The sequence below is a fragment of the Salmo salar genome, chromosome ssa10, assembly GCF_905237065.1.
Source record: "Salmo salar chromosome ssa10, Ssal_v3.1, whole genome shotgun sequence".
Lineage (NCBI taxonomy): Eukaryota > Metazoa > Chordata > Actinopteri > Salmoniformes > Salmonidae > Salmo > Salmo salar.
The window spans coordinates 21324629-21352010 of record NC_059451.1 but is presented as its reverse complement, the minus strand read 5'-3'; the positions used below and the strand labels follow the sequence as shown (position 1 = coordinate 21352010).

The following is a 27382-nucleotide window of genomic DNA, read 5'->3' as shown; positions in this document are numbered from 1 at the left end:
ACTATAACATCTGCTAAACCAATAAACTTTGATTTGAGGATAAAAAAACAATCATGCCAGATTTACTATGAGCATGTTTGAATCTAAAATGCCTCATGTCTAGGTTCTGCTTAATTTCTTAGCAGCCACTGCCCTCGAGTGGTTGACATGGGGATTGTTCATTGAGGCAATAAAAAAGGTATCCTGGTGGAACCAGTCTGATCATGCTATGACTCATAGAAACTAAACGTGGGTGCAGCAGTCAGTCTGCTTGATCAGGCTATGAAAAGGTACTTACACACTACCTGACATGAACCTTCCTCTCCCCTTATTGATTACCAGTGTTGGGGAAGCTACTCTGAAAATATAGCTTACGAAGCTACCAATTACTTCACACTAGAAGCAGTTAAGGTACACTAAAGCTAAGCTTAAGAAGATATGGTTAACTGAAGTTACTTTGAAAAGTAGATCACTACATCCAAACTACTTTGCGATAAATTATCATATGTAAATCTGAAATGTCATAGACTACAAATTGCAAGAACAGATCACTCTGGAGTCGGATGTTAAGAATTGATAATATAGCCTATTAAACACAAAAAGTGAGAATTAGGCACACAAAAAGGGTTTCAAGTGAGAATTGGGCAAGTATGTTGCTGGGAAAGAATGCTTGCCTAATTCACCCATATTTTATTTATTTTTGTAAAAACAGTAGTGTGTAGTTAGCAACATCGCTACATGGCAAAAAAAGTAATTTACTACTAAAAACACTACCAAGATTTGAATTTAGTTCAACTACCACCAAGCTACTGCAAAATGTAATTAAATAACTAGTTGAACTACATGTACGTAGTTCACTACTCCCCAATACTGTTGATTACATGTGGATATCATTCAAAAGCAATGAGAGAGGGGATGGACAAAGTTCAAATTGTGACATAAACATGCAGAAATGTACCACAGAAAAGCAACCAATTATACAAAGAAGAAGACCAAGAAGTAACACAGTTTTACATGAAAATCTTAAAATATACTGAACTGTTTATCATTTAAAGAACTGTGTTTAAATTATCAATGTCAGAGAAGTTGGCTGTAACAGCATTTTTTTTATCAACAAATAAGTGTAAACCAAAAAGGGAAAAATGTAAAAGCGATATTATCATAATGTATATTTCAAGCAAATGGTTAATATTTATACAAGTTACGTAAAGACATGTCCCTGAAGTAGGGGAACCAGTCTCTGATGAGACAGACATAGTACCAGAACCAGGGATAGTAAGACTCTGTCTGTTGCGTGGCTCCAGAAGTGATGATGTGCAGAGCCGCCTCACTGGCCGGCCAGGCTTGGATGTTGGTCATGCCCCTGTAATACAAACAAAGGTGACTATTTGAAATGTGCCCAACGATACTTGTATTTGCATGTAACAACCATCAGGTCAATCATTAAATCATTGACTGTATTCCGGGTTTAAGTTTACATACTGTAATATTAAACTTGACTGAACTTGGTATCAAAAATAGCTCACCTGACTTTCTCCATAGCTGAGTCTGTATCGATCAGGCCCAGGATGCAGATGGTGATGGACACGTTGCTCCTCTGCATGGCAAGCTCATGCTGCAACGTCCCAAAGAAGCCGTTCAGGGCAAACTTGGTGGACGTGTAGGGAGCCACAAACGGACTGCTCATTTTTCCTGAAGGACCAAAACACTAGCCAATCATAGGTTCATGGTCACTTAATGGTGCATTTCCATATAGAATTTACTGCAGTGTTTTACCCAAAAGCATCAGACTTTTCTGTTTCCATCTATGCGGGCCGGCACCCGTGTCTCACTGGGTCATGTCTCCGGTGGATCTGCTCTGACTTGGGGCCAAAGCCAGGCCACCGGTACTTTTCAGCTGGCGTTTACATAACAATGGCTAACTGTGGACATCAACACCTTCTCATAAAGCAAATGTTTCGATGATGCAGAGATTGTTGATTCTGCTCCTCACTCAGCCCTGGCTATGGTAACACAATTTCACTAGCATAACATAAGGGTGTATACACTAGTTTAACACTGGTGTTACAGTCGAAAAGCAGCATTAGAACACTTTGTGTAGAGAGAAGAGCTCTCATTTACCTAACAAGGAGGAGACGACCACAATGGAACCCTTACTCTGCTTAAGGGTAGGCAGAGCTGTCTTTGCCATCTGCAGATAGCTGAGGAAATTCACCTGTGAAAAAGAAATAAAGCAGGAAGAAATAGTTAGGGGCAGTATGAAAACGTATGCACTCACCACTGTAAGGTGCTCTGGATAAGAGCATAGTGATATATGTGATATAGCAGTACTTGTGATTAAGTTACCCCACCTGCATTAACCATCTAGTGTGTTCCACATCTCCATCCCACATAGTGAATGGGCTGGGTCCTATGTGATTCAACACCAGGTAGTCCAATCCTCCCAGCTTGTCCACAGCAAACTTCACCACTCTCTCTGGGTCAGACGGATTGGCCATGTCTGCAGCTATGTATAGAGCTTTCTGGGGCCCCAACACCTGGCATTTCTCTGCTACCTGCAATACAAGTGAGTGTTTGCATAATCATGAAAAACATTAAGTAATCAAGTTTTATTAACGTACTGTATGTACAGGATACACATGGTATACCGTCCAATGAAATGCTTACTTGCAGGTTCGTTCTCGACAACGCAATAAGAAATAATAAAAGATAAGAATAAAAACAAAGTAAATGGCTCAGTAGAATAGAATAAACAGTTTAGCAGAAGTATAATATAGGAAGGCAACATTTATAGTCCAATATTTACACGTATCAGGGAAGGGGGGAATTGGGGGCAAGTGTTTAAATTGTGTAGCATTAGCAATAATACATAAGAGTCTGGTAGCAGCAGTTGTGATGTGTGTATAGCATGAACGTGTATGATAGTGTGTGTATGTCTGTGTGGATGTGTGCGTGAGTGAGTGCATGTGCGCTAAGGAGTGGAGAGTCAGTGCAGGTGGTCAGTCCAGCTCAAGTGTTCAGCCTCCTGATGGCTTGTAGATACAAACTGTCTCTGAGCCTGGTAGTAACAGACCTCATGCTCCGAACGTCTACCCGACGGTAACAGAGTGAACAGCTCGTGGCTGGGGTGTGTGGGGTCCATGATGAGGATGCAAGACTTCCTCAGGCACCGTTTCGAGTATATGTACTGGGCTGTCTTCACCACCCACTGGAGGGCACTGTCATAGAGTTAAGTGGGAGAACTAATGGCTAGAGACATAGACATTGACGAAAACACCTAATTGAAGTGTTACTGACCTGCTGTAGAACCTTTTCCCTCCTGGCTGTAATAACCACCTGGGCACCAAAGCCGGCGAGGTGATATGCCATTTGTTCACCTATTCCCGCACTGGCACCAGTCACCAGGACCCGGGCACCCTTTAACGACTCTGAAAACCAGCCATATTGAAAGTCATTACAGTAGTCATTACATCTTACATTCTAGTTTGTCTAAATGCAATTCAAAAGGGAAAAACAAAGACAAGGGGATAGAATGGGGACTGTTTAATGTCGACGTAAGGCCGATCAAGAAAACGTGCAACTGATGTGGTGTAAAGTATGTGCTGAATCCTAAACCTGATGGACAGTTTCCTGGCATCCAACTATCATGATGATATGGATCTTCATGTCTGTCTAGGACTTAGTGTGTAATAATGTACAATGTGGAATCTTTACAGGCACGTGCACAGATAGGAGTCAACCTGTCAACATGCCCCTTTGCCCTCCCACTTGCCCTCCCACTTGCCCTCCCACTTGCCAAGTGCCGTTTTGGTTGGTGGTATAACATATACAGTGCATTCGGAAAGAATTCAGACCCTTCACTTTTTCCACCTTTTGTTACGTTACAGCCTTATTCTAAAATGGATTAAATCGTTTTTCCCTCATCAATCTATACACAATACCCCATTAAGACAAAGAAAAAACAGGTTATAGATTTTTTTGCAAACAATTATAAAAATACATGAAATATCACATTTACATTATTTACATAAGTATTCAGGTCCTTTACTCAGTACTTTGTTGAAGCACATTTGGCAGCGATTACAGCCTCAAGTCTTCTTGGGGTATGATGCTACAAGCTTGGCACATCTGTATTTGGGGAGTTTCTCCCATTCTTCTCTGCAGATCCTATCAAGCTTTGTCAGGTTTGATGGGGAGCATCGCTGCACAGCTATTTTTCAAATCAAATACAATTTTATTGGTCACATACATGTGTTTAGCAGATGTTATTGCGGGTGTAGCGCAATGCTTGTGTTTCTACTGTAGCTCAAACAGTGCAGTAATATCTAACAAGTAATACCTAACAACTTCACAACAATACACACAATACACACAAATATAAGTAAAGGAATGGAATTATGAACAAATAAATATTTTGACGAGCAATGTCAGAGCTGCATAGACTAAGATACAGTAGAATAGAATAGAATACAGTATATACATATGAGATGAATAATGCAAAATATGTAAACATTATTAAAGTGACTAGTGTCCCATTATTAATGTGACCAGGGATTTCAAGTCTATGTTTATAGGAAAGCAGCCTCTAATGTGCTAGTAATGGCTGTTTAACAGTCTGATGGCCTTGAGATAGAACCTGTTTTTCAGTCTCTCGGTCCCAGTTTTGATGCACCTGTGCTGACCTCGCCTTCTGGATGATAGCGGGGTGAACAGGCAGTGGCTCGGGTGGGTGTTGTCCTTGATGAACTTTTTGGCCTTCCTGTGACATTGGGTGCTGTAGGTGTCCTGAAGGGTAGGTAGTTTGCCCCCGTTGGGCTGACTGCACCACCCTCTGGAGAGCCCTGCAGTTTGCGGGCGGTGCAGTTGCCGTTCCAGGCGGTGATACAGCCCGACAGGATGCTCTCAATTGTGCATCTGTAAATGTTTGTGAGGGTTTTAGGTGGTATGCCACATTTCTTCAGCCTCCTGAGGTTGAAGAGGTGCTGTTGCACCTTCATCACCACAGTGTCTGTGTGGGTGGATCATTTCAGTTTGTCAGTGATGTGTACGCCAAGGAACTTAAAGCTTTCCACCTTCTCCACATCGGTCCCGTCGATGTAGATAGGGGGGTGCTCCCTTTGCTGTTTCCTGAAGTCCACAATCATCTCCTTTGTTTTGTTGACGTTGAGTGAGAGGTTATTTTCCTGGCACCACAATCCCAGAGCCCTCACCTCCTCCCTGTAGTCTCGTCATTGTTGGTAATCAAGCCTACTACTGTTGTGTCGTCTGCAAACTTGATGATTGATTTGGAGGCGTGTGTGGCCACACAGTCATGGTGGGTGAACAGGGAGTACAGGAGGGGGCTCAGCACACAACTTTGTGGAGGTGTTGTTTCCTACCTTCACCAACTGGGGGGCGGCCCCTCAGGAATTCCAGGACCCAGTTGCACAGGGCCTCAAGGTTAATGATGAGCTTGGAGGGTACTATGGTGTTGAATGCTGAGCTACAGGTCAATGAACAGCATTCTTGCATAGGTGTTCCTCTTGTCCAGATGGGATAGGGCAGTGTGCAGTGCAATGGCGATTGCATCGTCTGTGGATCTATTGGGCCGGTAAGCAAATTGAAGTGGGTCTAGGGTGTCAGGTAAGGTGGAAGTGATATTATCCTTGACTAGTCTCTCAAAGCACCTCATGATGACAGAAGTGAGTGCTACGGGGCAATAGTCATTTAGTTCAGTTACTTTTGCTTTCTTGGGAACAGGAACAATGGTGGCCATCTTGAAGCATGTGGGTCAGCAGACTGGGATAGGGAGAGACTGAATATGTCCGTAAACACTTCAGCCAGCTGGTCTGCGCATGCTCTGAGGACGCAGCTAGGGATGCCGTCTGGGCCGGCAGCCATGCGAGGGTTAACACGCTTAAATGTCTTACTCACGTCTGCCATGGAGAAGGAGAGCCCACAGTCCTTGGTAGCGGGCCACGTTGGTGGCACTGTGTAATCCTCAAACGGGTAAAGAAGGTGTTTAGATTGTCTGGAATTAATAAGTTGGTGTCCGCGACGTGGCTGCTTTTCCCTTTGTAGTCCGTGATTGTCTGTAGACCTTGCCACATACAGTACGTCTCATGTCTGAGCAGTTGAATTGTGACTCCAGTTTTGAATGTTTGATTGCCTTATGGAGGGAATAACTACACTGTTTGCATTCGGCCATATTCCCAGTCACCTTACAGTGGTTAAATGGTCCGCGTGATCAAAACAATCTTGAAGCGTGGATTCCGATTGGTCAGACCAGCTTTGAATAGTCCTTAGCACGGGTTCCTCCTGTTTGAGTTTCTGCCTATAGGAAGGGAGGAGCAGTGGTCGAGTGTTTTAGAACTTTGGTAGCATTTTCAGGTTTCTCCAGAGATGTTCGATCGGGTTCAAGTCCGGGCTCTGGCTAGGCCACTCAAGGACATTCAGAAACGTGTCCCGAAGTCACTCCTGCGTTGTCTTGGCTGTGTGCCTAGGGTCATTTTCCTGTTGGAAGGTGAACCTTCCCCAGTCTGAGGTCCTGAGCACTCTGGAGAAGGTTTTCTTCAAGGATCTCTCTGTACTTTGCTCCGTTCATATTTTCCTCGATCCTGACTAGTCTCCCAGTCCCTGCCGCTGAAAAACATCCCCACAGCATGATACTGCCACCACGCAACACCGTAGTGATGGTGACAGGTTTCCTCTAGATGTGACGCTTGGCATTCAGGTCAAAGAGTTTCTTGTTTCCATCAGACCTAAGAATCTTATTTCTCATGGTCTGAGAATCCTTTAGGTGCCTTTTGGCAAACTCCAAGTGGCCTGTCGTGTGCCTTTTACTGACAGGTGTGTGCCTTTCCAAATCATGTCCAATCAATTGAATTCACCACATGTGGACTCCAATCAAGTTGTAGAAACATCTCAAGGATAATCAATGAAAACAGGATGCACCTGAGCTCAATTCTTTTTGCAAAAAAAAAATTAAACCCTGTTTTCGATTTGGTATTATGGGGTATTGTGTGTAGATTGATCAAATCAAGTCAAAATCAAATCAAATCAAATGTTATTAGTCAAACGCTCCGAATACAACAGGTGTAGACCTTACAGTGAAATGCTTACTTACGAGCCCCTAACCAACAATGCAGTTTCAAAAAAAATATGGATAAGAATAAGAAATAAAAGTAACAAGTAATTAAAGAGCAGCAGTAAAATAACAATAGCGAGGCAATATACAGGGGGGTACCAGTACAGAGTCAATGTGCGGGGGCACCGGTTAGTTGAGGTAATATGTACATGTAGATAGATTTATTAAAGTGCTATGCATAGATGATAACAACAGAGAGTAGCAGCGGTGTAAAAGATAGGGGCGGGCAATGCAAATAGTCTAGGTAGCCCTTTGATTAGGTGTGCAGGAGTCTTATGGCTTGGGGGTAGAAGCTTTTTAGAAGCCTCTTGGACCTAGAGTTGGCGCTCCGGTAGCAGAGAGAACAGTCTATGACTAGGGTGGATGGAGTCTTTGACCATTTTTAGGGCCTTCCTCTGACACCACCTAGTATAGGATGGCAGGAAGCTTGGCCCCAGTGATGTACTGGGCCGTACGCACTACCCTCTGTAAGTGCCTTGCAGTCGGAGGCCGAGCAGTTGCCATACCAGGCAGCAATGCAACCAGTCAGGATGCTTTCGATGGTGCAGCTGTAGAACCTTTTGAGGATCTGAGGACCCATGCCAAATCTTTTCAGTCTCCTGAGGGGGAATAGGTTTTGTTGTGCCCTCTTCACGACTGTCTTGGTGTGCTTGGACCATGTTAGTTTGTTGGTGATGTGGACACCAAGGAACTTGAAGCTCTCAACCTGTTCCACTGCAGCCCCGTAGATGTGAATGGGGGCATGCTGGGTCCTCTTTTTTCTGTTGTCCACAATCATCTCCTTTGTCTTGATCACATTGAGGGAGAGGTTGTTGTCTTGGCACCACACGGCCAGGTCTCTGACCTCCCTATAGGCTGTCTCGTCGTTGTAAATGATGAGGCCTACCACTGTTGTGTCATTGGCAAACTTACTGATGGTGTTGGAGTCGTGCCTGGCCATGCAGTCATGAGTGAACAGGGAGTACAGGAGGGGACTGAGCACGCACCCCTGAGGGGCCCCTGTGTTGAGGATCAGCGTGGTGGAAGTGTTGTTACGTACCCTTACCACCTGGGGGCAGCCCGTCAGGAAGTCCAGGATCCAATTGCATAGGAAGGTGTTTAGTCCCAGGGTCCTTAACTTATTGATGAGCTTTGAGGGCACTATGGTGTTCAATACTGAGCTGTAGTCAATGAATAGCATTCTCACATTGGTGTTCCTTTTGTCCAGGTGGGAAAGGGCAATAGAGATTGCATCATCTGTGGATCTGTTAGGGTGGGTTTCTGGGATAATGGTGTTGATGTGAGCCATGACCAGCCTTTCGAAGCACATGGCTACAGACGTGAGTGTTACGGGTCGGTAGTCGTTTAGGCAGGTTACCTTAGTGTTCTTGGGGACAGGCACTATGGTGGTCTGCTTAAAACATGTTGGCGTTACAGACTCGGACAGGGAGAGGTTGAAAATGTCAGTGAAGACACTTGCCAGTTGTCAGCGCGTGCTCGCTGTACATGTCCTGGTAATCTGTCTGGCCCTGCGGCCTTGTGAATGTTGACCTGTTTTAAGGTCTTACTCACATCGGCTACGGAGAGTGTGATCACGGGGTCTTCCAGAACAGCTGGTGCTCTCATGCATGTTTCAGTGTTATTTGCCTCGAAGCGAGCATAGAAGTAGTTTAGCTCGTCTGGTAGGCTCGTGTCAATGGGCAGCTCTCAGCTGTGCTTCACTTTGTTGTCTGGAATGGTTTGCAAGCCCTGCCACATCTGACGAGCGTCAGAGCCGGTGTAGTATGATTCGATCTTAGTCCTTTATTGGCGCTTTGCCTGTTTGATGGTTCGTCGGAGGGCATAGCGGGATGTCTTATAAGCTTCCGGGTTAGAATTCTTCTACTTGAAAGCGGCAGCTCTAGCCTTTAATAACTCAGTGTGGATGTTGCCTGTGATCCATGGCTTCTGGTTGGGGTATGTACAGTGGGGGAAAAGTATTTGATCCCCTGCTGATTTTGTACGTTTGCCCACTTACAAAGAAATTATCAGTCTATAATTTAATGGTAGGTTTATTTGAACAGTGAGAGACAGAATAACAACAAAGAAATCCAGAAAAACGCATGTAAAAAATGTTAGAAAAGGATTTGCATTTTAATGAGGGAAATAAGTATTTGACCCCTCTGCAAAACATGACTTAGTACTTGGTGGCAAAACCCTTGTTGGCAATCACAGAGGTCAGACGTTTCTTGTAGTTGGCCACCAGGTTTGCACACATCTCAGGAGGGATTTTGTCCCACTCCTCTTTGCAGATCTTCTCCAAGTCATTAAGGTTTCGAGGCTGATGTTTGGCAACTTGAACCTTCAGCTCCCTCCACAGATTTTCTATGGGATTAAGATCTGGAGACTGGCTAGGCCACTCCAGGACCTTAATGTGCTTCTTCTTGAGCCACTCCTTTGTTGCCTTGGCCGTGTGTTTTGGGTCATTGTCATGCTGGAATACCCATCCACGACCAATTTTCAATGCCCTGGCTGAGGGAAGGAGGTTCTCACCCAAGATTTGACTTGAGCTCTTTGGTCTTGGCCATGTGGAGAGTTTGGAATCTGATTGATTGATTGCTTCTGTGGACAGGTGTCTTTTTTTACAGTTAACAAGCTGTGGTTAGGAGCACTCCCTTTATGAGTGTGCTCCTAATCTCAGCTCATTACCTGTATAAAATACACCTGGGAGCCAGAAATCTTTCTGATTGAGAGGGGGTCAAATACTTATTTCCCTCATTAAAATGCAAATCAATTTACAACATTTCTGACATGCGTTTTTCTGGATATTTTTGTTGTTATTCTGTCTCTCACTGTTCAAATAAACCTACCATTAAAATTATAGACTGATCCTTTCTTTGTCAGTGGGTAAACGTACAAAATCAGCAGGGGATCAAATACTTTTCCCCCCACTGTATGTACGGTCACAGTGGGGACGACGTCATCGATGCAGTTATTGATGAAGCCAATGACTGATGTGGTCTACTCCTCAATTCCATCGGAGGAATCCCGGAACATATTCCAGTCTGTGCTAGTCAGCATCGTCATTTCCAGTCACAACTTGTGGACTTGTTTACATGTTGCCAACGTTACTTTGCTACCTGCCAACTTTACAGTTTTTACTTCTTAATTACTGTGTAGTAACATTAACATTGTGCCTTCTAACTGCAGTCGCTGTACTGATAATATACAGGAGAACGATCGCCTTATGGTGAGGATAGCCGTGCTGCAAGCCCAACTTCAGATGCAATCGTTAGGCAAGGGTAATTTAATTGCAGGAAAGGATGAAACAGCGTCTGTGCCCACAGCAAGTACAGATAGTATTATAAATCCCCTCGCACTTCTGGAAGGAAATGCTGTAGGAATACTGAACCGGTGTCGCTCATTCAGCCGACAGAAACTTTCAACCGGTTCTCCCCATTAAGCAACGAGTCAGAGTCAGAGGCCAAGCCTTCTCTGGTCTCTCCTCCACCCGTTACGCGGTCTGAGATGCCGAAGCCTCCCACCATTAGCTCTGACAAATTGAAAACCCTAGTCATTGGCGAATCATCCAGCAATCATACACTGTTTACCAGGGGGCAGGGCTACCGATGTTAAGGCTAATCTGAAGATGGTGCCCGCATAAGGCTAAAAATGGCGAGTGTAGAGCATATAGGAATATTGTTATCCACGTCGGCACCAGCAATGCTAGGATGAAACAGTCAGAGGTCACCAAGCGGAACATAGCTTCAGCGTGTAAATCAGTTAGACAGATGTGTCGGCATCGTGTAATTGTCTCTGGCACCCTCCCAGTTAGGAGGAGTGATGAGCTCTACAGCAGAGTCTCACAACTCAATCACTGGTTGAAAACAGTTTTCTGCCCCTCCCAAAAGATAGAATTTGTAGATAATTGGCCCTCTTTCTGGGATTCACCCACAAATAGGACCAAGCCTGGCCTGCTGAGGAGTGACGGACTCCATCCTGGCTGGAGGGGTGCTCTCATCTTATCTATGAATATAGACAGGGCTCTAACTCCTCTAGCTCCACAATGAGATAGGGTGCAGGCCAGGCAGCAGGCTGTTAGCAAGCCTGCCAGAATAGTGGAGTCTGCAACTAGCACAGTCAGTGTAGTCAGCTCATCTATCCCCATTGAGACCATGTCTGTGCCTCGATCTAGGTTGGGCAAAACTAAACATGGTGGTGTTCGCCTTAGCAATCTCACTGGAATAAAGACCTCCTCCATTCCTGTCATTATCCAAAGAGATTGTGATATCTCACATCTCAAGATAGGTCTACTTAATGTTAGATCCCTCACTTCCAAGGCAGTTATAGTCAATTAACTAATCACTGATCATAATCTTGATGTGATTTGCCTGACTGAAACATGGCTTAAGCCTGATGAATTTATTGTGTTAAACGAGGTCTCTCCTCCTGGTTACACTAGTGACCATATCCCCGTGCATCCCGCAAATGCGGAGGTGTTGCTAACATTTACGATACCAAATTTCAATTTACCCCCCCAAAAATGACTTCGTTTTTGTATTTTTGAGCTTCTAGTCATGGAATCTACGCAGCCTACTCAATCACTTTTTATAGCTACTGTTTACAGGCCTCCTGGGCCGTATACAGCGTTACTCACTGAGTTCCCTTAATTCCTATCGGACCTTGTAGTTATGGCAGATAATATTCACATTTTTGGTGACTTTAATATTCAAATGGAAAAGTCCACAGACCCACTCCAAAAGGCTTTCGGAACCATCATCGACTCAGTGGGTTTTGTCCAACATGTCTCCGGACCTACTCACTGCCACAGTCATACTCTGGACCTAGTTTTGTCCCATGGGATTAATATTGTGGCTCTTACTGAGGAACTAAATTTAACCTTGCGTAATACTCTAGATGCAGTCGCACCCCTAAAAACAAAGAACATTTGTCATAAGAAACTAGCTCCCTGGTATACAGATACCCGAGCCCTGAAGCAAGCTTCCACAAAATGGGAATGTAAATAGCGCTACACCAAACTGGAAGTCTTCCGACTAGCTTGGAAAGACAGTACCGTGTGGTATCGAAGAGCCCTCACTGCTGCTCGATCATCCTATTTTTCCAACTTAATTGAGGAGAATAAGAACGATACAACATGTATTTTTGATACTGTCGCAAAGCTAACTAAAAAGCAGCATTCACCAAGAGAGGACGGCTTTCACTTCAGCAGTGATACATTCATGAATTTCATTGACGAAAAGATTATGATCATTAGAAAGCAAATTATGGACTCCTCTTTAAATCTGCATATTTCTCCAAAGATCAGTTGTCCTGAGTCTGCACAACACTGCCATGACCTAGGATCAAGGGAGACACTCAAGTTTTGTAATACTATATCTCTTGACACCTTCAAGCTGCATACTGGACCCTATTCCAACTAAACTACTTAAAGAGCTGCTTTCTGTGCTTGGCCCTCCTATGTTGAACATAATAAACGCCTCCCTATCCACCGGATGTTCACTAAATTCACTAAAAGTGGCAGTAATAAAACCTCTCTTGAAAAAGCCAAACCTTAACCCAGAAAATATTAAAAAAACTATGGACCTATATCCAATCTCCCATTCCTCTCCAAAATTTGTGAAAAAGCAGGAACTGCCTTCCTGAAGACAAACAATGTATACGAAATGCTTCAGTCTGGTTTTAGACCCCATCATAGCACTGAGACTGCACTCGTGAAGGTGGTAAATGACCTTTTAATGGCATCAGATCAAGGCTCTGCATCTGTCCTTGTGCTCCTAGACCTTAGTGCTGCTTTTGATACCATCGATCACCACATTCTTTTGGAGAGATTGGAAACCCAAATTGGTCTACACGGACAAGTTCTGGCCTGGTTTAGATCTTATCTGTTGGAAAGATATGTTTGTCTCTGTGGATGGTTTGTCCTCTGACAAATCAACTGTAAATGTCGGTGTTCCACAAGGTTCCATTTTAGGACCACTATTGTTTTCACTATATATTTGACCTCTTGGTGATGTCATTCGGAAAGATAATGATAACTTTCACTGCTATGCGGACGATACACAGCTGTACATTTCAATGAAACATGGTGAAGCCCCAAATTTGCCCTCCCTGGAAGCCTGTGTTTCTGACATAAGGAAGTGGATGGCGGAAAATGTTTTACTTTTAAACTCGGACAAAACAGAGATGCTAGTTCTAGGTCCCAAGAAACAAAGAGATCTTCTGTTGGATCTGACAATTAATCTTGATGGTTGTACAGTCGTATCAAATAAAACTGTGAAGGACCTCGGCGTTACTCTGGACCCTGATCTCTCTTTTGACGAACATATCAAGACTGTTTCAAGGACAGCTTTTTTCCATCTACGTAACATTGCAAAAATCAGAAACATTCTGTCCGAAAATTATACTGAAAAATTAATCCATGCATTTGTTACTTCTAGATTAGACTACTACAATGCTCTACTTTCCGGCTACCAGGATAAAGCACTAAATAAACTTCAGCTAGTGCTAAACACAGCTGCTAGAATCTTGACTAGAACCAAAAAATGTGATCATATTACTCCAGTACTAGCCTCTTTACACTGGCTTCTTGTTAAGGCTAGGGCTGATTTCAAGGTTTTACTGCTAACCTACAAAGCATTACATGGGCTTGCTCCTAACTATCTTTCCGATTTGGTCCTGCTGTACATACCTACACGTACACTACGGTCACAAGACGCAGGCCTCCTTATTGTCCATAGAATTTCTAAGCAAACAGCTGGAAGCAGGGCTTTCTCCTATAGAGCTCCATTTTTCTGGAATGCTCTGCCTATCCAAGTGAGAGACGCAGACTCGGCCTCAACCTTTAAGTCTTTATTGAAGACTCAACTCTTCAGTAGGTCCTATGATTGAGTGTAGTCTGGCCCAGGGTTGTGAAGGTGAACGGAAAGGCACTTTCGCCCCCCTCGGGTTCGTGCCGTGGGGGAGATCTTCGTGGGCTATACTCGGCCTTGTCTCAGGGTAGTAAGTTGGTGGTTTGAAGATATCCCTCTAGTGATGTGGGGGCTGTGCTTTGGCAAAGTGGGTGGGGTTATATTCTGCCTGGTTGGCCCTGTCTGGGGTTATCGCCGGATGGGGCCACAGTGTCTCCCGACCCCTCCTGTCTCAGCCACCAGTATTTATGCTGCAATCATGTATGTGTCGGGGAGCTAGGGTCAGTCTGTTATACCTGGAGTATCTAACCTGTTTTCTCCAGTGTCCTGTGTGAATTTAAGTATGCTCCCTTTAATTCTCTCTCTCTCTCTCTAATCCGCTCTTTCTCTCTTCTCTTGGAGGACCTGAGCCCTAGGACCATGCCTCAGGACTACCTGGCCTGATGACACCTTGCTGTCCCCAGTCCACCTGGTCATACTGCTGCTTCAGTTTCAATTGTTCTGCCTGTGGCTATAGAACCCTGACCTGCGCTACCTTGTCCCGGACCTGCTGTTTTCGACTCTCTCTCTCTCTATCGCAGCTGCTGTCTCTAACTCTGAATGATCGGCTATGAAAAGCCAACTGACATTTACTCCTGAGGTGCTGACCTGTTGCACCCTCTACAACCACTGTGATTATTATTATCTGACTCTGCTGGTCATCTATGAACGCTTGAACATCTTGGCCATGTTCTGTTATAATCACCCGGCACAGCCAGAAGAGGACTGGCCAGCCCTCAGAGCCTGGTTCCTTTCTAGGTTCCTGCCTTTCTATGGAGTTTTTCTTAGCCACCGTGCTTCTACATCTGCATTGCTTGCTGTTCGGGGTTTTAGGCTGGGTTTCTGTATAGCACTTTGTGACATTGGTTGATGTAAAAAGGGCTTCATAAATACATTTGATTGTTTGATTAATCAGCTGTCTGTGACCAGGTAGAAATCCTTTCCAAGCCAAACCTTCAAATCATAACCTCTAACCGCTACACACAGCCTACAGTACCTCGTTGTCACCATATTAGCTAACATCATAATTAATTATTTATTTAACCTTTATTTAACTATGCAAGTAAACTGTCATAATCAACGTAGTTAGTAGAACTAACTCATTAGTAAACCCACTACAATCATGCGGTACAGCAAGCAGTTTAGCAGTTACACAGGCAGGCCCCAGTGGTAATAAATTAATAAAACCAAAAGTTTACCTTGACTTGGAAGAGTTCCAGTGTTGGATAGCCATAGTTAGCTAGCTAACATATCATCCCTCTCTGTTTGAGTCGGATGTTTGAGTAGGCTAAACTAGCTAGCTGCATTTGCTAGCTAAGTACACTACTGTTCAAAAGTTTGGGGTCACTTAGAAATGTCCTTGTTTTTGAAAGAAAAGCACATTTTCTGTCCATTCAAATAACATCAAATTGATCAGAAATACAGTGTAGACATTGTTAATGATGTAAATGGGGATGCTGGCCTTCTAGGCAGAGTTGCAAAGAAAAATCCATATCTCAGACTGGCCAATAAAAGGGAAAGATTAAGATGGGCAAAAGAACACATCGGACAGAGGAACTCTGCCTAAAAGGCCAGCATCCCGGAGTCGCATCTTCACTGTTGACGTTGAGACTGGTGTTTTGCGGGTACTATTTACTGAAGCTGCCAGTTTAGAACTTGTGACTCATCTGTTTCTTAAACTTGACACTCTAATGTACTTGTCCTCTTGCTCAGTTGTGCACCGGGGCCTCCCACTCCTCTATCTATTCTGGTTATAACCAGTTTGCGCTGTTCTGTGAAGGGAGTAGTACACAGCATTGTACGAAATCTTCAGTTTCTTGGCAATTTCTTGCATGAAATAGCTTTCATTTCTCAGAACAAGAATAGACTGACGAGTTTCAGAAGAAAGTGCTTTGTTTCTGCCCATTTTGAGCCTGTAATCGAACCCACAAATGCTGATGCTCCAGATACTCAACTAGTCTAAAGAAGGCCAGTTTTATTGCTTCTTTAGTCAGGACAACAGTTTTCAGCTGTGCTAACATAATTGCAAAAGGGTTTTCTAATGATCAATTAGCCTTTTAAAATGATAAACTTGGATTAGCTAACACAACGTGCCATTGGAACATAGGGGTGATGGTTGCTGATAATAGGCCTCTGTACGCCTTTGTAGATATTCCATTAAAGAATCTGACGTTTCCAGCTTCAATAGTCATTTACAACATTAACAATGTCTACACTGTATTTCTGATCAATTCGATGTTGTTTTAATGGACAAAAAAAGTGTTTTTCTTTCAAACAGAATGACATTTCTAAGTGACCCCAAACTTTTGAACGATAGTGTAAGTGAGGGTGAAAGTGGGAAAAAAATACAATGAAATATAGTTAACTCTCTCTCTCTTGTGTCTCCTTCATTTTTTAATAAATTATTTGTTCAAAACTCTTCAACTATTGTCTTTCTGTCTCTTTCAGTCAACTACTCTCCACATTGTATGCACTGCAGTTATAGCTAGCTGTAGCTTATGCTTTCAGTACTAGATTAATTCCCTGATTCTTTGATTGGGTGGAAAATATGCCTATTCATGCTTATTCCTTAAAGAGCTCTGGTCGGTTGGAGGACGTCCTCCGGAAGTTGTCATAATTACTGTGTAAGTCTATGGAAGAGGGTGAGAACCACGAGCCTCCTAGGTTTTGTATTGAAGTCAATGTAACCAGAGAACGGAAACTAGCTGTCCTCTGTCTACAACATGGTGCTACCATACAGAGAGTGCTGTTGAGGCTACTATAGACCTTGATTGAAAAACAGTGTGTTTTATTTGGTGATATGTGAATATATTTAGTATAGTTTTGTCTAAAAATGATAACTTTTTTAATGTTTCACTATTTAAAAAACAAATCTGAAATTCCCTGAGGAAGATGGTCCTCCCCTTCCTCCTTTGAGGAGCCTCCACTGGTATATATTAATTTGTGGATGTCCATCATCCATTTCGTATGGTATGTTGCGAATTACAATTCATATGACATGTTACGAATTACGATTCATATGACGTTACGAATTACAATTTGATGTGGCTACCATTAGCTACGTGGCTAACGCTAATGTTAGCTATATTGTTAACGTTAGCTAAGCTAGGGGTTAAGGTTAGAGTTAATGTTAGGAGATAGATTAAAGGGTTAATGGTTAGGGGAAGGGTTAGCTAACATGCTAAGTAGTTTCAAAGTAACTAAAAGGTAGTAAAGTTTCTAATTAGCTAAAACACTGAAGTTGTGTGTGAAGAGATTCGAAGATGCAACTTTTGGTTTGCTAGATGTTTGTGTTCCACCCCGACCAACCACCCTCCTTTCATTTTTGCCTTAAGTAACCTTCTGTCTTATGCAACCATACCAAACATAATATATCATAATAATTTGAGTATCGTGGATTTTTGTTTACTATGCTACGTCTAGTCTATGAGACCAGGCTGTGGTGGTTGGTCGGGGTGGGTGGGTGGTTGTTCGGGGTGGGCGTATAACGCGAAAGTCTAGCAACTGTTGGGTCGCGTCAATTCGAATCTGGTATTAGGATATAAACAAACCATGCAACTTAGTTTTGCAATGATTATTTAATTCATCTTTAAGTAAATAGAATGATAGTACAAATGGAAAATATGATGTTCGTATATACGGTCTCTCTGTAACACCACGCAGGGCAGACAGAGAGCTGAAATGTCATCACAAGTTCTTCTTTAAATACTTCTTGACAGACGTAGTTCCCACTCCTTGCTGGGCCTGTCAGAGTAGAGACTGGGTGTGGTTTAGACTTACTCCAGCCTATCGTTGGCGTGCAGGTTGGTCCCAACCTCGTGACGCATCACATGTTGCCTGGCGTTGGATCTTATCTTCTTAGTGTATACTCAAGAGTCAGCAACCACTCAATTTCCAGTGATTTACTTATACTGTTGTTTCTCCACTCTACCTGTTCCTCACATGCTCCCCTTGTGATGGGTTTCACAACCTCCTATCACTACGTCAGCTGCCTACACCTTGTTACATAATGCACAGTTCTCTAAAACCCCTACATTGCACCCATTATCTTGTTATTGCTGTTGTTCAGCAAAAAGCTCTTGCAAAACCCTGTTTTAAAGCATCATCATTCTGTCCACATGACCCACCATCACATGAGACACTTTCTCTAACATATAGCAGTATTCAAGTATCTATAGTTTATATACTTAATATTGTGGCATAGCTTCTCTGTTATTTTATATAGGTTATGCTAACAAATAGTTGGTTAAAGCCCTAACACAACCCAAACAAGGTTTGTGTTCAAATCTCATCATGGACAACTTTAGCATTTTAGCTACTACTAACAATTTTTTTGCAACTTTGCAACTACTTAGCATGTTGGCTAACCCTTCAATCTATCTCCTAACCTTAACCCTAACCTTAACCCTAGCCTAGCTAACGTTGGCAATCTAGCTAACATTAGTGTTAGCCATCTAGCCACCTAGCTAACGTTAGCCCCCCCAAAAAACTGAATTCGTAACATATACTGCTCAAAACAATAAAGGGAACACTTAAACAACAAATCCTAGATCTGAATGAAAGAAATAATCTTATTAAATACTTTTTTCTTTACATACTTGAATGCAGGGGCGAAAATCTGATATCCACTTTGGAGGGGACAATTACATGAAATTTTCTCAAGAGCAATTCCTGAGGGGGACACCAAAAGTAGTGCTGTAACACATAGCCTACATTGTAATATGGTAAATGTATATTGAGGAACCAAAGAAATAAGGTGTTTGCCGTACTCCTAACTACCGGTACCCAAAACTACACAACTAATCACAACAGCAATACCATTGCCTTTAACAAATCTTAGTTCAGTCACCAGTTTAAGTTGAGAGTGGGGGTATCCATGGCATTTTCCAATTATGTTCCTATTTTACAAGTCAAAAAAATTGAGAACCTTTCATAATGTTGCCAAACAAAGACTCAACAAACTTACCTGAGACTCCCTGTCTCTGCCAGTCTGTCCCCAACTCTGCTGTCTGTGTGCCATCAGTTGCCTGCTCTGCCTAATGACATCATTGTGAAACATTTCCATTAGAATTTCATTTCTTTCTTATGAACATTTTATCAACTAGTCTTTGAGATATTAGGCTACTAGGGTTCTTACTATGCGTTTTGGTGTATTGAAAAATACTCTGATGTCCGTCTTTTATTTTTCTGCCATTTTTCTACCTGGCTGGCTGGCTGGCTACACACACAGTGTGAAGGTTATTTACAGTAGGAGATGGGCTTCTATCATCTTCAATCATTCTATATGGGCTTCGATCTAAAAGGTTGCTAGCAAATGTGAAACGGATTAAAATGACAAGAGTTGACAGCTGTATGAGTTCACCATTTACACAACATATGCTGCAACCTTTTGTAATTTTAATAGTTTGTTTCATTTTGGCTGGCTTCCAACAATAGCTGAATTTGCAAAGCTAGCGAGCACCAATTCAGTTTCAGTGGTGTTTGCTATAATCTTTGCTACCCGGGTTAAATAAAGGTGAAATAAAATAAATAAATAAAAGTTCCCTTGCGACAATTTAGCTTTTGCAACGAGACCATGTCATAAAATAAGTCGTACTCATCCTTAAAAATGTCGTACTGGAGAGAAGAGGAGGACCAAAACGCAGCAGGTATGTGCAGGCTCATCTTGACTTTTATTAACTATCAAAATGAACACCCAAAATAACAAACATAATTACGATCGACAAACTGACAGTCTGGTAAGGCACTAGGCTAAACACAGAACAATTCCCCACAACCCCAAAGACAAACACACACACCTATATAGGACTTCCAATCAAAGGCAACTATACACACCTGCCTTCAATTGGAAGTCCCAATCATCAATCCAACACTTAACAAACACAAACCCCCCTGCCACATCCTGACCTAGACTAAGCAATACGCCCTCTGCTGGTCAGGACGTGACAGACCATTAAATATATTTAAGACAATGGTAGAAGAGAGTGTAGTTCTGTTCATTTTGGACTTCAGTTTATCGCTAACCTTATCACAGGGACTTTGAAGCACTAACTTACATCATCTGCATGCTGATTCCATCTTTGACGACGCCACATAAATGGAATAGGTACTAGCTAGCTTAATAGTTAATATTTGCGCGCTAGCTCTGCATATTCAGCTAGTGTGTGTGTGCGTGATTGACTGGATGAACCTCACGGCAGTTACATAGCAAGCTAAGGAACTGGCAGTGGATCAAACTATTGTGAGGCAAAGGGCGGGGGGGTCGCAATCTTTTGAAACTTAAAAACGCGCTATTAAGTGTCTGTAATCAGCACAATTGCTTTCATTGCGTATTATTAATATTATTTAAATTACATAGTTATGTTTCAGTGATATATTGGGGGGGACAAATCATATTTTTCCCAGGATGGGGGGGGGGGGTCGTGTCCCCCCCGTCCCCCCTGGGATTTCCGCCCTGCTTGAATGTGCTGACAACAAAATCACACAAAAATAATCAATGGAAATCCAATTTATCAACCCATGGAGGTCTGGATTTGGAGTCACACTCAAAATTAAAGTGGAAAACCACACTACAGGCTGATCCAACTTTGATGTAATGTCCTTAAAACAAGTCAAAATGAGGCTCAGTAGTGTGTGTGGCCTCCACGAGCCTGTATGACCTCCCTACAACGCCTGGGCATGCTCCTGATCAGGTGGCGGATGGTCTCCTGAGGGATCTCCTCCCAGACCTGGACTAAAGCATCCGCCAACTCCTGGACAGTCTGTGGTGCAACGTGGCGTTGGTGGATGGAGCGAGACATGATGTCCCAGATGTGCTCAATTGGATTCAGGTCTGGGGAACGGCGGGCCAGTCCATAGCATCAATGCCTTCCTCTTGCAGGAACTGCTGACACACTCCAGCCACATGAGGTCTAGCATTGTCTTGCATTAGGAGGAACCCAGGGCCAACCGCACCAGCATATGGTCTCACAAGGGGTCTGAGGATCTCATCTCGGTACCTAATAGCAGTCAGGCTACCTCTGACGAGCACATGGAGGGCTGTGCGGCCCCCCAAAGAAATTCCACCCCACACCATGACTGACCCACCGCCAAACCGGTCATGCTGGAGGATGTTGCAGGCAGCAGAACGTTCTCCACGGCGTCTCCAGACTCTGTCACGTCTGTCACGTGCTCAGTGTGAACCTGCTTTCATCTGTGAAGGGCACAGGGCGCCAGTGGCGAATTTGCCAATCTTGGTGTTCTCTGGCAAATGCCAAACGTCCTGCACGGTGTTGGGCTGTAAGCACAACCCCCACCTGTGGACGTCGGGCCCTCATACCACCCTCATGGAGTCTGTTTCTGACCGTTTGAGCAGACACATGCACATTTGTGGAATGCTGGAGGTCATTTTGCAGGGCTCTGGCAGTGCTTCTCCTGCTCCTCCTTGCACAAAGGCGGAGGTAGCGGTCCTGCTGCTGGGTTGTTGCCCTCCTACGGCCTCCTCCACGTCTCCTGAGGTACTGGCCTGTCTCCTGGTAGCGCCTCCATGCTCTGGACACTACGCTGACAGACACAGCAAACCTTCTTGCCACAGCTCGCATTGATGTGCCATCCTGGATGAGCTGCACTACCTGAGCCACTTGTGTGGGTTGTAGACTCCGTCTCATGCTACCACTAGAGTGAAAGCACCGCCAGCATTCAAAAGTGACCAAAAGATCAGCCAGGAAGCATAGGAACTGAGAAGTGGTCTGTGGTCCCCACCTGCAGAACCACTCCTTTATTGGGGGTGTCTTGCTAATTGCCTATAATTTCCACCTGTTGTCTATTCCATTTGCACAACAGCATGTGAAATGTATTGTCAATCAGTGTTGCTTCCTAAGTGGACAGTTTGATATCACAGAAGTGTGATTGACTTGGAGTTACATTGTGTTGTTTAAGTGTTCCCTTTATTTTTTTGAGCAGTGTATAATACTTATTGCAAATACTGTACGAATTGTAATTCGTAACATATCATATGAAATGGATGATGGACATCAACAAATGAATACCATACAAAACAGTGCTCCCGAGTGGCGTAGCGGTCTAAAGCACAGCTTAGTGCAAGAGGTGTCATTGCAGTCCCTGGTTCGAACCAAGGCGGCATCACATCCGTCTGTGATTGGGAGACCCATAGGAGTCTATTTTTTGCCTTAAGTAACCTGTCTTATGCAATGTAACATGCTAATTAGATTTATTCCCACTATTTTGTTCAAATGGATTAAATACATTTTCCCCCTCATCAATGTACACACAATACCCCATAATGACAAAGCAAAAACAGGTTTTTAGACATTTTTGCAAATGTAATAACAATAAAAAACATAAACACCCCATTTACATAAGTACTCAGACCTTTTGCTATGAGACTTGAAATTGAGCTCAGGTGCATCCAGTTTCTATTGTTCATCCTAACTTGTTTCTACAACTTGATTGGAGTCCACCTGTGGTAAATTCAATTGATTGGACATGATTTGGAAAGGCACACACCTGTCTATATAAGGTCCCGCAGTTGACAGTGCATGTCAGAGCAAAAATCAAGCCATGAGGTCGAAGAAATTGGACAGGATTGTGTCGAGGCACAGATCAGGGGAAAAGGGTACCAAAAAATGTCAGCATCATTGAAGGTCCCCAAGAACACAGTGGCCTCCATCATTCTGAAATGGAAGAAGTTTGGAACCACCAAGACTCTTTCTAGAGCTGTCCGCCTGGCCAAACTGAGCAATCGGATGAGAAGGGCCTTGGTCAGGGAGGTGACCAAGTCACTCTGACAGAGCTCCAGAGTTCCTCTGGACAACCATCTCTGCAGTACTCCACCAATCAGGCCTTTATGGTAGAGTGGCCAGGCGGAAGCCACTCCTCAGTAAAAGGCACATGACAGCCCACTTGGAGTTTGCACGGTGAAGCATGAAGATGGCAACATCATGCTGTAGGGATGTTTTTCAGCGGCAGGGACTGGGAGACCAGTCAGGATCAAGGGACAGATGAACGGAGCAAAGTACAGAGAGATCCTTGATGAAAACCTGCTCCAGAGCACTCATGACCACAGACTGGGGCAAAGGTTCACCTTCCAACAGGACAACGACCCTAAGCACACAGCCAAGACAATGCAGGAGGGGCTTCGGGACAGGTCTCTGAATGTCCTTGAATGGCCCAGCCAGAGCCTGGACTTGAACCCGATCGAACATCTCTGGAGAGACCTGAAAATAGCTTTGCATCAACGCTCCCCATCCAACCTGACAGAGGTTGAGAGTATCTGCAGAGAAGAATGGGCGAAACTCCCCAAATACAGGTGTGCATACCCAAGAAGACTCAAGGCTGTAATCGCTGCCAAAGGTGTTTCAACAAGGCACTGAGTAAAGGGTCTGAATAATTATGTAAATGTAATGTATAATTGTTTTATTATTTATTTATCTAAAAACCTGTTGTTGCTTTGTCATTATAGGGTACTGTGTGTAGATTGATGACGGGAAAAAACAAGTTTAAGAATTAGGCTGTAAAGTAACAAAATGTTGAAAAAGTCAAGGGGTCTGAATACTTTCCGAATGCACTATATATTGAGTTAGAAGATAATTCATATTATAAAGTTATTTTTTATTACCTTTTTTCAGTTTGAGCACTTTCCCCCTGAAAGGTATGTGCACCACCCTGGATCTACATGAGTAGTAACAGTGGGAACATTGATTATGGGCCACAGAGAATTAGTACTTTAAAAATGTATGAATCAAGTTCATTGTTAGATTGTGTCAGAGTTTGCTGCTTTCTGGTTATGAAACAAACCCAAGGCTAATTTGTGGTGAGAAACATTTTTACTGAACATGAAAAGGATGTCACGCTGCTTGCTTGGGGAGTACCACTTCAGCCTGATTCGGCTCACACCACCATAGAGGAAGAAGAGAGGCCCATCTCAGCGGAAAATCTGTCTCCTTCCAGCAGATGGCGTTTTTCCGCCCACAAAGAAAGGAGATTTGTATGGAGGTCGATGAGAGTGTCGAACTTGGTCAACAACATGGTTTATTTAATTGAATAGAAGTTTCATAATGCATAGGTTGTTACGTACTGATAAGTAGAACACGTGACATCCCCGCAACCTTGAGAAAAAACACTTTATGTCGGATTTGTCTCAAGATTTTTTATTTTACCTTTATTTAACTTGGCAAGTCAGTTAAGAACAAATTCTTATTTGCATATTCACAGCATGACGCTAGTGGCATAGCATCACTCCATTGAATAAAGGCGGTTGATGTCAACAACCCTCATCGAATATTCAAAAAAGTATTAAAATAATGCCTACAGAGCATTCAGAAAGTATTCTCACCCCTTGACTTTTACCACATTTTGTTACGTTACAGCCTTATTCTAAAATAGATTAAATAATGTGCAGCAACGCTCCCCATTCGACCTGAATGAACGTGAGAGAATCTGCAAAGAATGGAAGAAACTCCCCAAATACAGGTGTGCCAAGCTTGTAGCGTCATACCCAAGAAGACTCGAGGATGTAATCGGTGCCAAAGGTGCTTCAACAAAGTACTGAGTAAAGGGTCTGAATACTTATGTAAAAGTCATATTTCCGTTTATTTTATTTTATACATTTGCAACTTCTAAAAACCTGTTTTTGCTTTGTCATTGTGGGGTATTGTGTGTAGATTGATGAGGGAAAACAATTTAATCAATTTTAGAATAAGGCAGTAACAAAATGTGGAAAAAGTTTAGGGATATGAATACTTTTCAAATGCACTGTATGTGTTGTGATAATTGCGTTGTTTGCTCTAAAAGCTTAATTTCTACGCCTTTCGAACCGTGATATATAGGTCTTAAGGCGGAGACAGTAAGAAGACAGTGGCAGAATAAATTCAACCCCACATTCGTTTTTTCACAAAACAGGATAACAACCTCTGCCCCGTCCAGAAAGCAATTTGCATGTACAGTAACAGACAGTTACATGACCTACAGCATGGTCAAGCAAGTTAATGTTTGCGACATTTTCAGACCACTCTATTGATTTAGAACCACGGAGTTACCGCAAGTCACGCAAAGAAAACAGGCACTGCCTCCACTATTCCAGCATCATTTCCTCATCATCAAATCCCCTCTGCTTAGTCTAGTACAGTGACAACTAAAATATACCAAAAACGATTTAGTCCAATCAACGTAAGATTAATATGACGTGGCTGTCCATGGTTCTGATTTCTCTGTGTGTGTTTGTGTGTGTGTGTGTGTGTGTGTGTGCGTGCGCGTTCATGCAAGTAGAAAAACATGTTGACTCACCCTACTTGTTGAGAAAATCCAATGCCATGCTGCCCTCTTTCATGTTGACGAAACGGTCCATCACTTTGTCATGCAGTACACTCTTTTATTTTTTGTTGTCCTAGGCTGGCTAAAATGCTTGCTCGCTAACCTAACTTCCATTCATGGGCAACGTTAGCTCGTTAACATCAGCCTTCTAGATCTAGCTACATATTGAACTTCCACCCTCTCAGGCCAGGGGCACAACAATGTAGGAATTAATGGATGGATTAGAATAAATTATAATCATTGGCCAGTACGGAGAATTAAACAAAACCAGAATTTAAAAAAGTCCAAATCCCTATCTCCATCCATGGCTAATTTAGGAAAGGGACAATTTTAGCTACATGAGGACAACAACACAAGGAGATGCAACGATTCAAATTGTTCTGTCAATGACCTATGCTCTCAATGGGATTTAATAGGAGTGATGCCAAATCCACCTTTTTTTGGTGCGCCAGGACCATTCACAGTTGAGCTCGCTCAGATTAGATCAACACCGATTGGTACATCTTTTTTATACTTTTTTTGTCAAGGGATGCCAAATGCTCGCTGTCTTCCCTTGCTTTCAATGCTAAGGGCGGCAACAATGTCATACTCGTTTGGACCAGACAGCATCCGATAGATGACCTACACGTAGAGAGATAGAGGGCGCTGTTTCGCTCGCTCTGATGATTTCCCCTGTGCATACATTCACCCTCTTGCGAATTGAAGGAAAATTATGAAGGGGGGGGCTTCCCTTGGCCCCCATGAATACACACCACTGGTAGTGAGGGGCATTTCCAATGTACTTATAAAAAAGCTTCTCGCAAATGATATACAATTTAAACATAACTTTGCAGCAAGGCATTTCAAAACCGGAAAGGCCAACATCATATTACCTAAAATGCATTAGATTCACTTTGAAACAGTGGAACTTCATGAACTGGATCATCATTCAATCCAATTTGATCATGTGAGGATATCATATGCTCTAAAAACAGAAGGTCCTCTTATAAGGTCACAAGAGACTCACCATCAGGAAATTGATAAACAATTAGACACACAATCAAGGGCTATCACAGTACCTTTTTTACAAACCAAAGTGTGATTTCATTCAGTTTTGACAAATACAATACTGTACTTGTGGTGATGTGGGGCACGGTGTGGCTTACACACGTGAGATGTTATTACCATTTGAACCTTTCCCTGTTCGAGGTTTAGCCCCGAATCCAACTATATCAGTTTGATTGTGTAGTTTTGTTGCCAAACCTTAACACTTCTCTAGCAGCCTTCATCTACCATAATGTCTTGGGATGTGTTTTGTATAATTAATGTGCTCGTATTTTTTTGTCTCAAAGTCACAAGCCTGGTTCCATCTGTATTCATCTGACAAATTAATAAAACAGCATACTGCCTTTATGTGCAATTTATGTGAAACTGAATTATTACGAGGATTTGAGGTTTCATAAATCAATAGCATATCATGTGTCTGTAATGTGTCACAACTGTCTGAAGTGCTGACAACTACCCACTGAGGTTATACTGGTTCAGGGGCTGTCATTTTCATTTTCAATTTAATTTAACCTTTATTTAACTAGGCAAGTCAGTTAAGAACAAATTCTTATTTTACAATGACGGCCTACCTACGAATTATGTGATCATAATGGCCTGTAGCCAACAAAAGGTTGCACAGACTTGTCAAGGATTGTGAAGCTAAATACATATCTTACCTGGATCAAAAGTGGGTCCACTCCATTGGAAAGCAACAAAAGCTGCACCTATAACACCAACTATTAAGAGTTTAGTAAAAGCCTTCATCTTGCGACTGCTATAACCAACTCAATGGTTTCATGCAACTACTATTTGTTGTGAGCCAAACAACTTTTTAAAAATCCCCTCGTTAGATATTTAGATTTATACTCTCAGGCTTCTCTGCACTTCAGAAACTTCACGGGATAAGCAATAACAATTCATAGACACATTTTTGTTGGTGAAAAAAACGTCCTTTATAAGAGGCTTATCTAATTCAACTTGAAGCAGGCGGAGTCTTTTGTACTTGAGACAGCCT

The 27382-nt window shown here is 42.9% G+C and overlaps 1 protein-coding gene across 2 annotated transcripts; it reads right to left on the bottom strand.

The window, feature by feature from the left end:
• Positions 1–601: 601 nt before the first annotated feature.
• LOC106613760 (hydroxysteroid 11-beta-dehydrogenase 1-like protein) lies at positions 602–27333 on the bottom strand. Of its 2 annotated transcripts, none has more exons than XM_014216336.2 (6): positions 27045–27333; positions 3277–3407; positions 2331–2534; positions 2101–2194; positions 1506–1671; positions 602–1342 (listed from the first exon to the last, which is right to left on the bottom strand). In XM_014216336.2, the coding sequence occupies exons 1-6, from the start codon at positions 27130–27132 to the stop codon at positions 1165–1167; spliced, it is 861 nt and encodes a 286-aa protein (XP_014071811.1). In that variant the 5' UTR covers positions 27133–27333; the 3' UTR covers positions 602–1164. The 2 variants fall into 2 exon arrangements, with proteins under 2 accessions (XP_014071811.1, XP_014071812.1); XM_014216337.1 differs by lacking the exon at positions 27045–27333 and adding an exon at positions 18998–19055.
• Between the last annotated feature and the right edge of the window lie 49 nt (positions 27334–27382).

Bases quoted from the DNA above. Each gene is read 5' to 3' on its own strand.
- LOC106613760 (XM_014216336.2), bottom strand. From the start codon at position 27,132: ATGAAGGCTTTTACTAAACTCTTAATAGTTGGTGTTATAGGTGCAGCT. The intron at 2,535-3,276 runs GTCAGTAACACT...CTTGTATTGCAG, and splicing joins GGGAAAAGGTTCTACAGCAG to GTAGCAGAGAAATGCCAGGT. The intron at 1,343-1,505 runs GTGAGCTATTTT...TTTGTATTACAG, and splicing joins TCAGCTATGGAGAAAGTCAG to GGGCATGACCAACATCCAAG.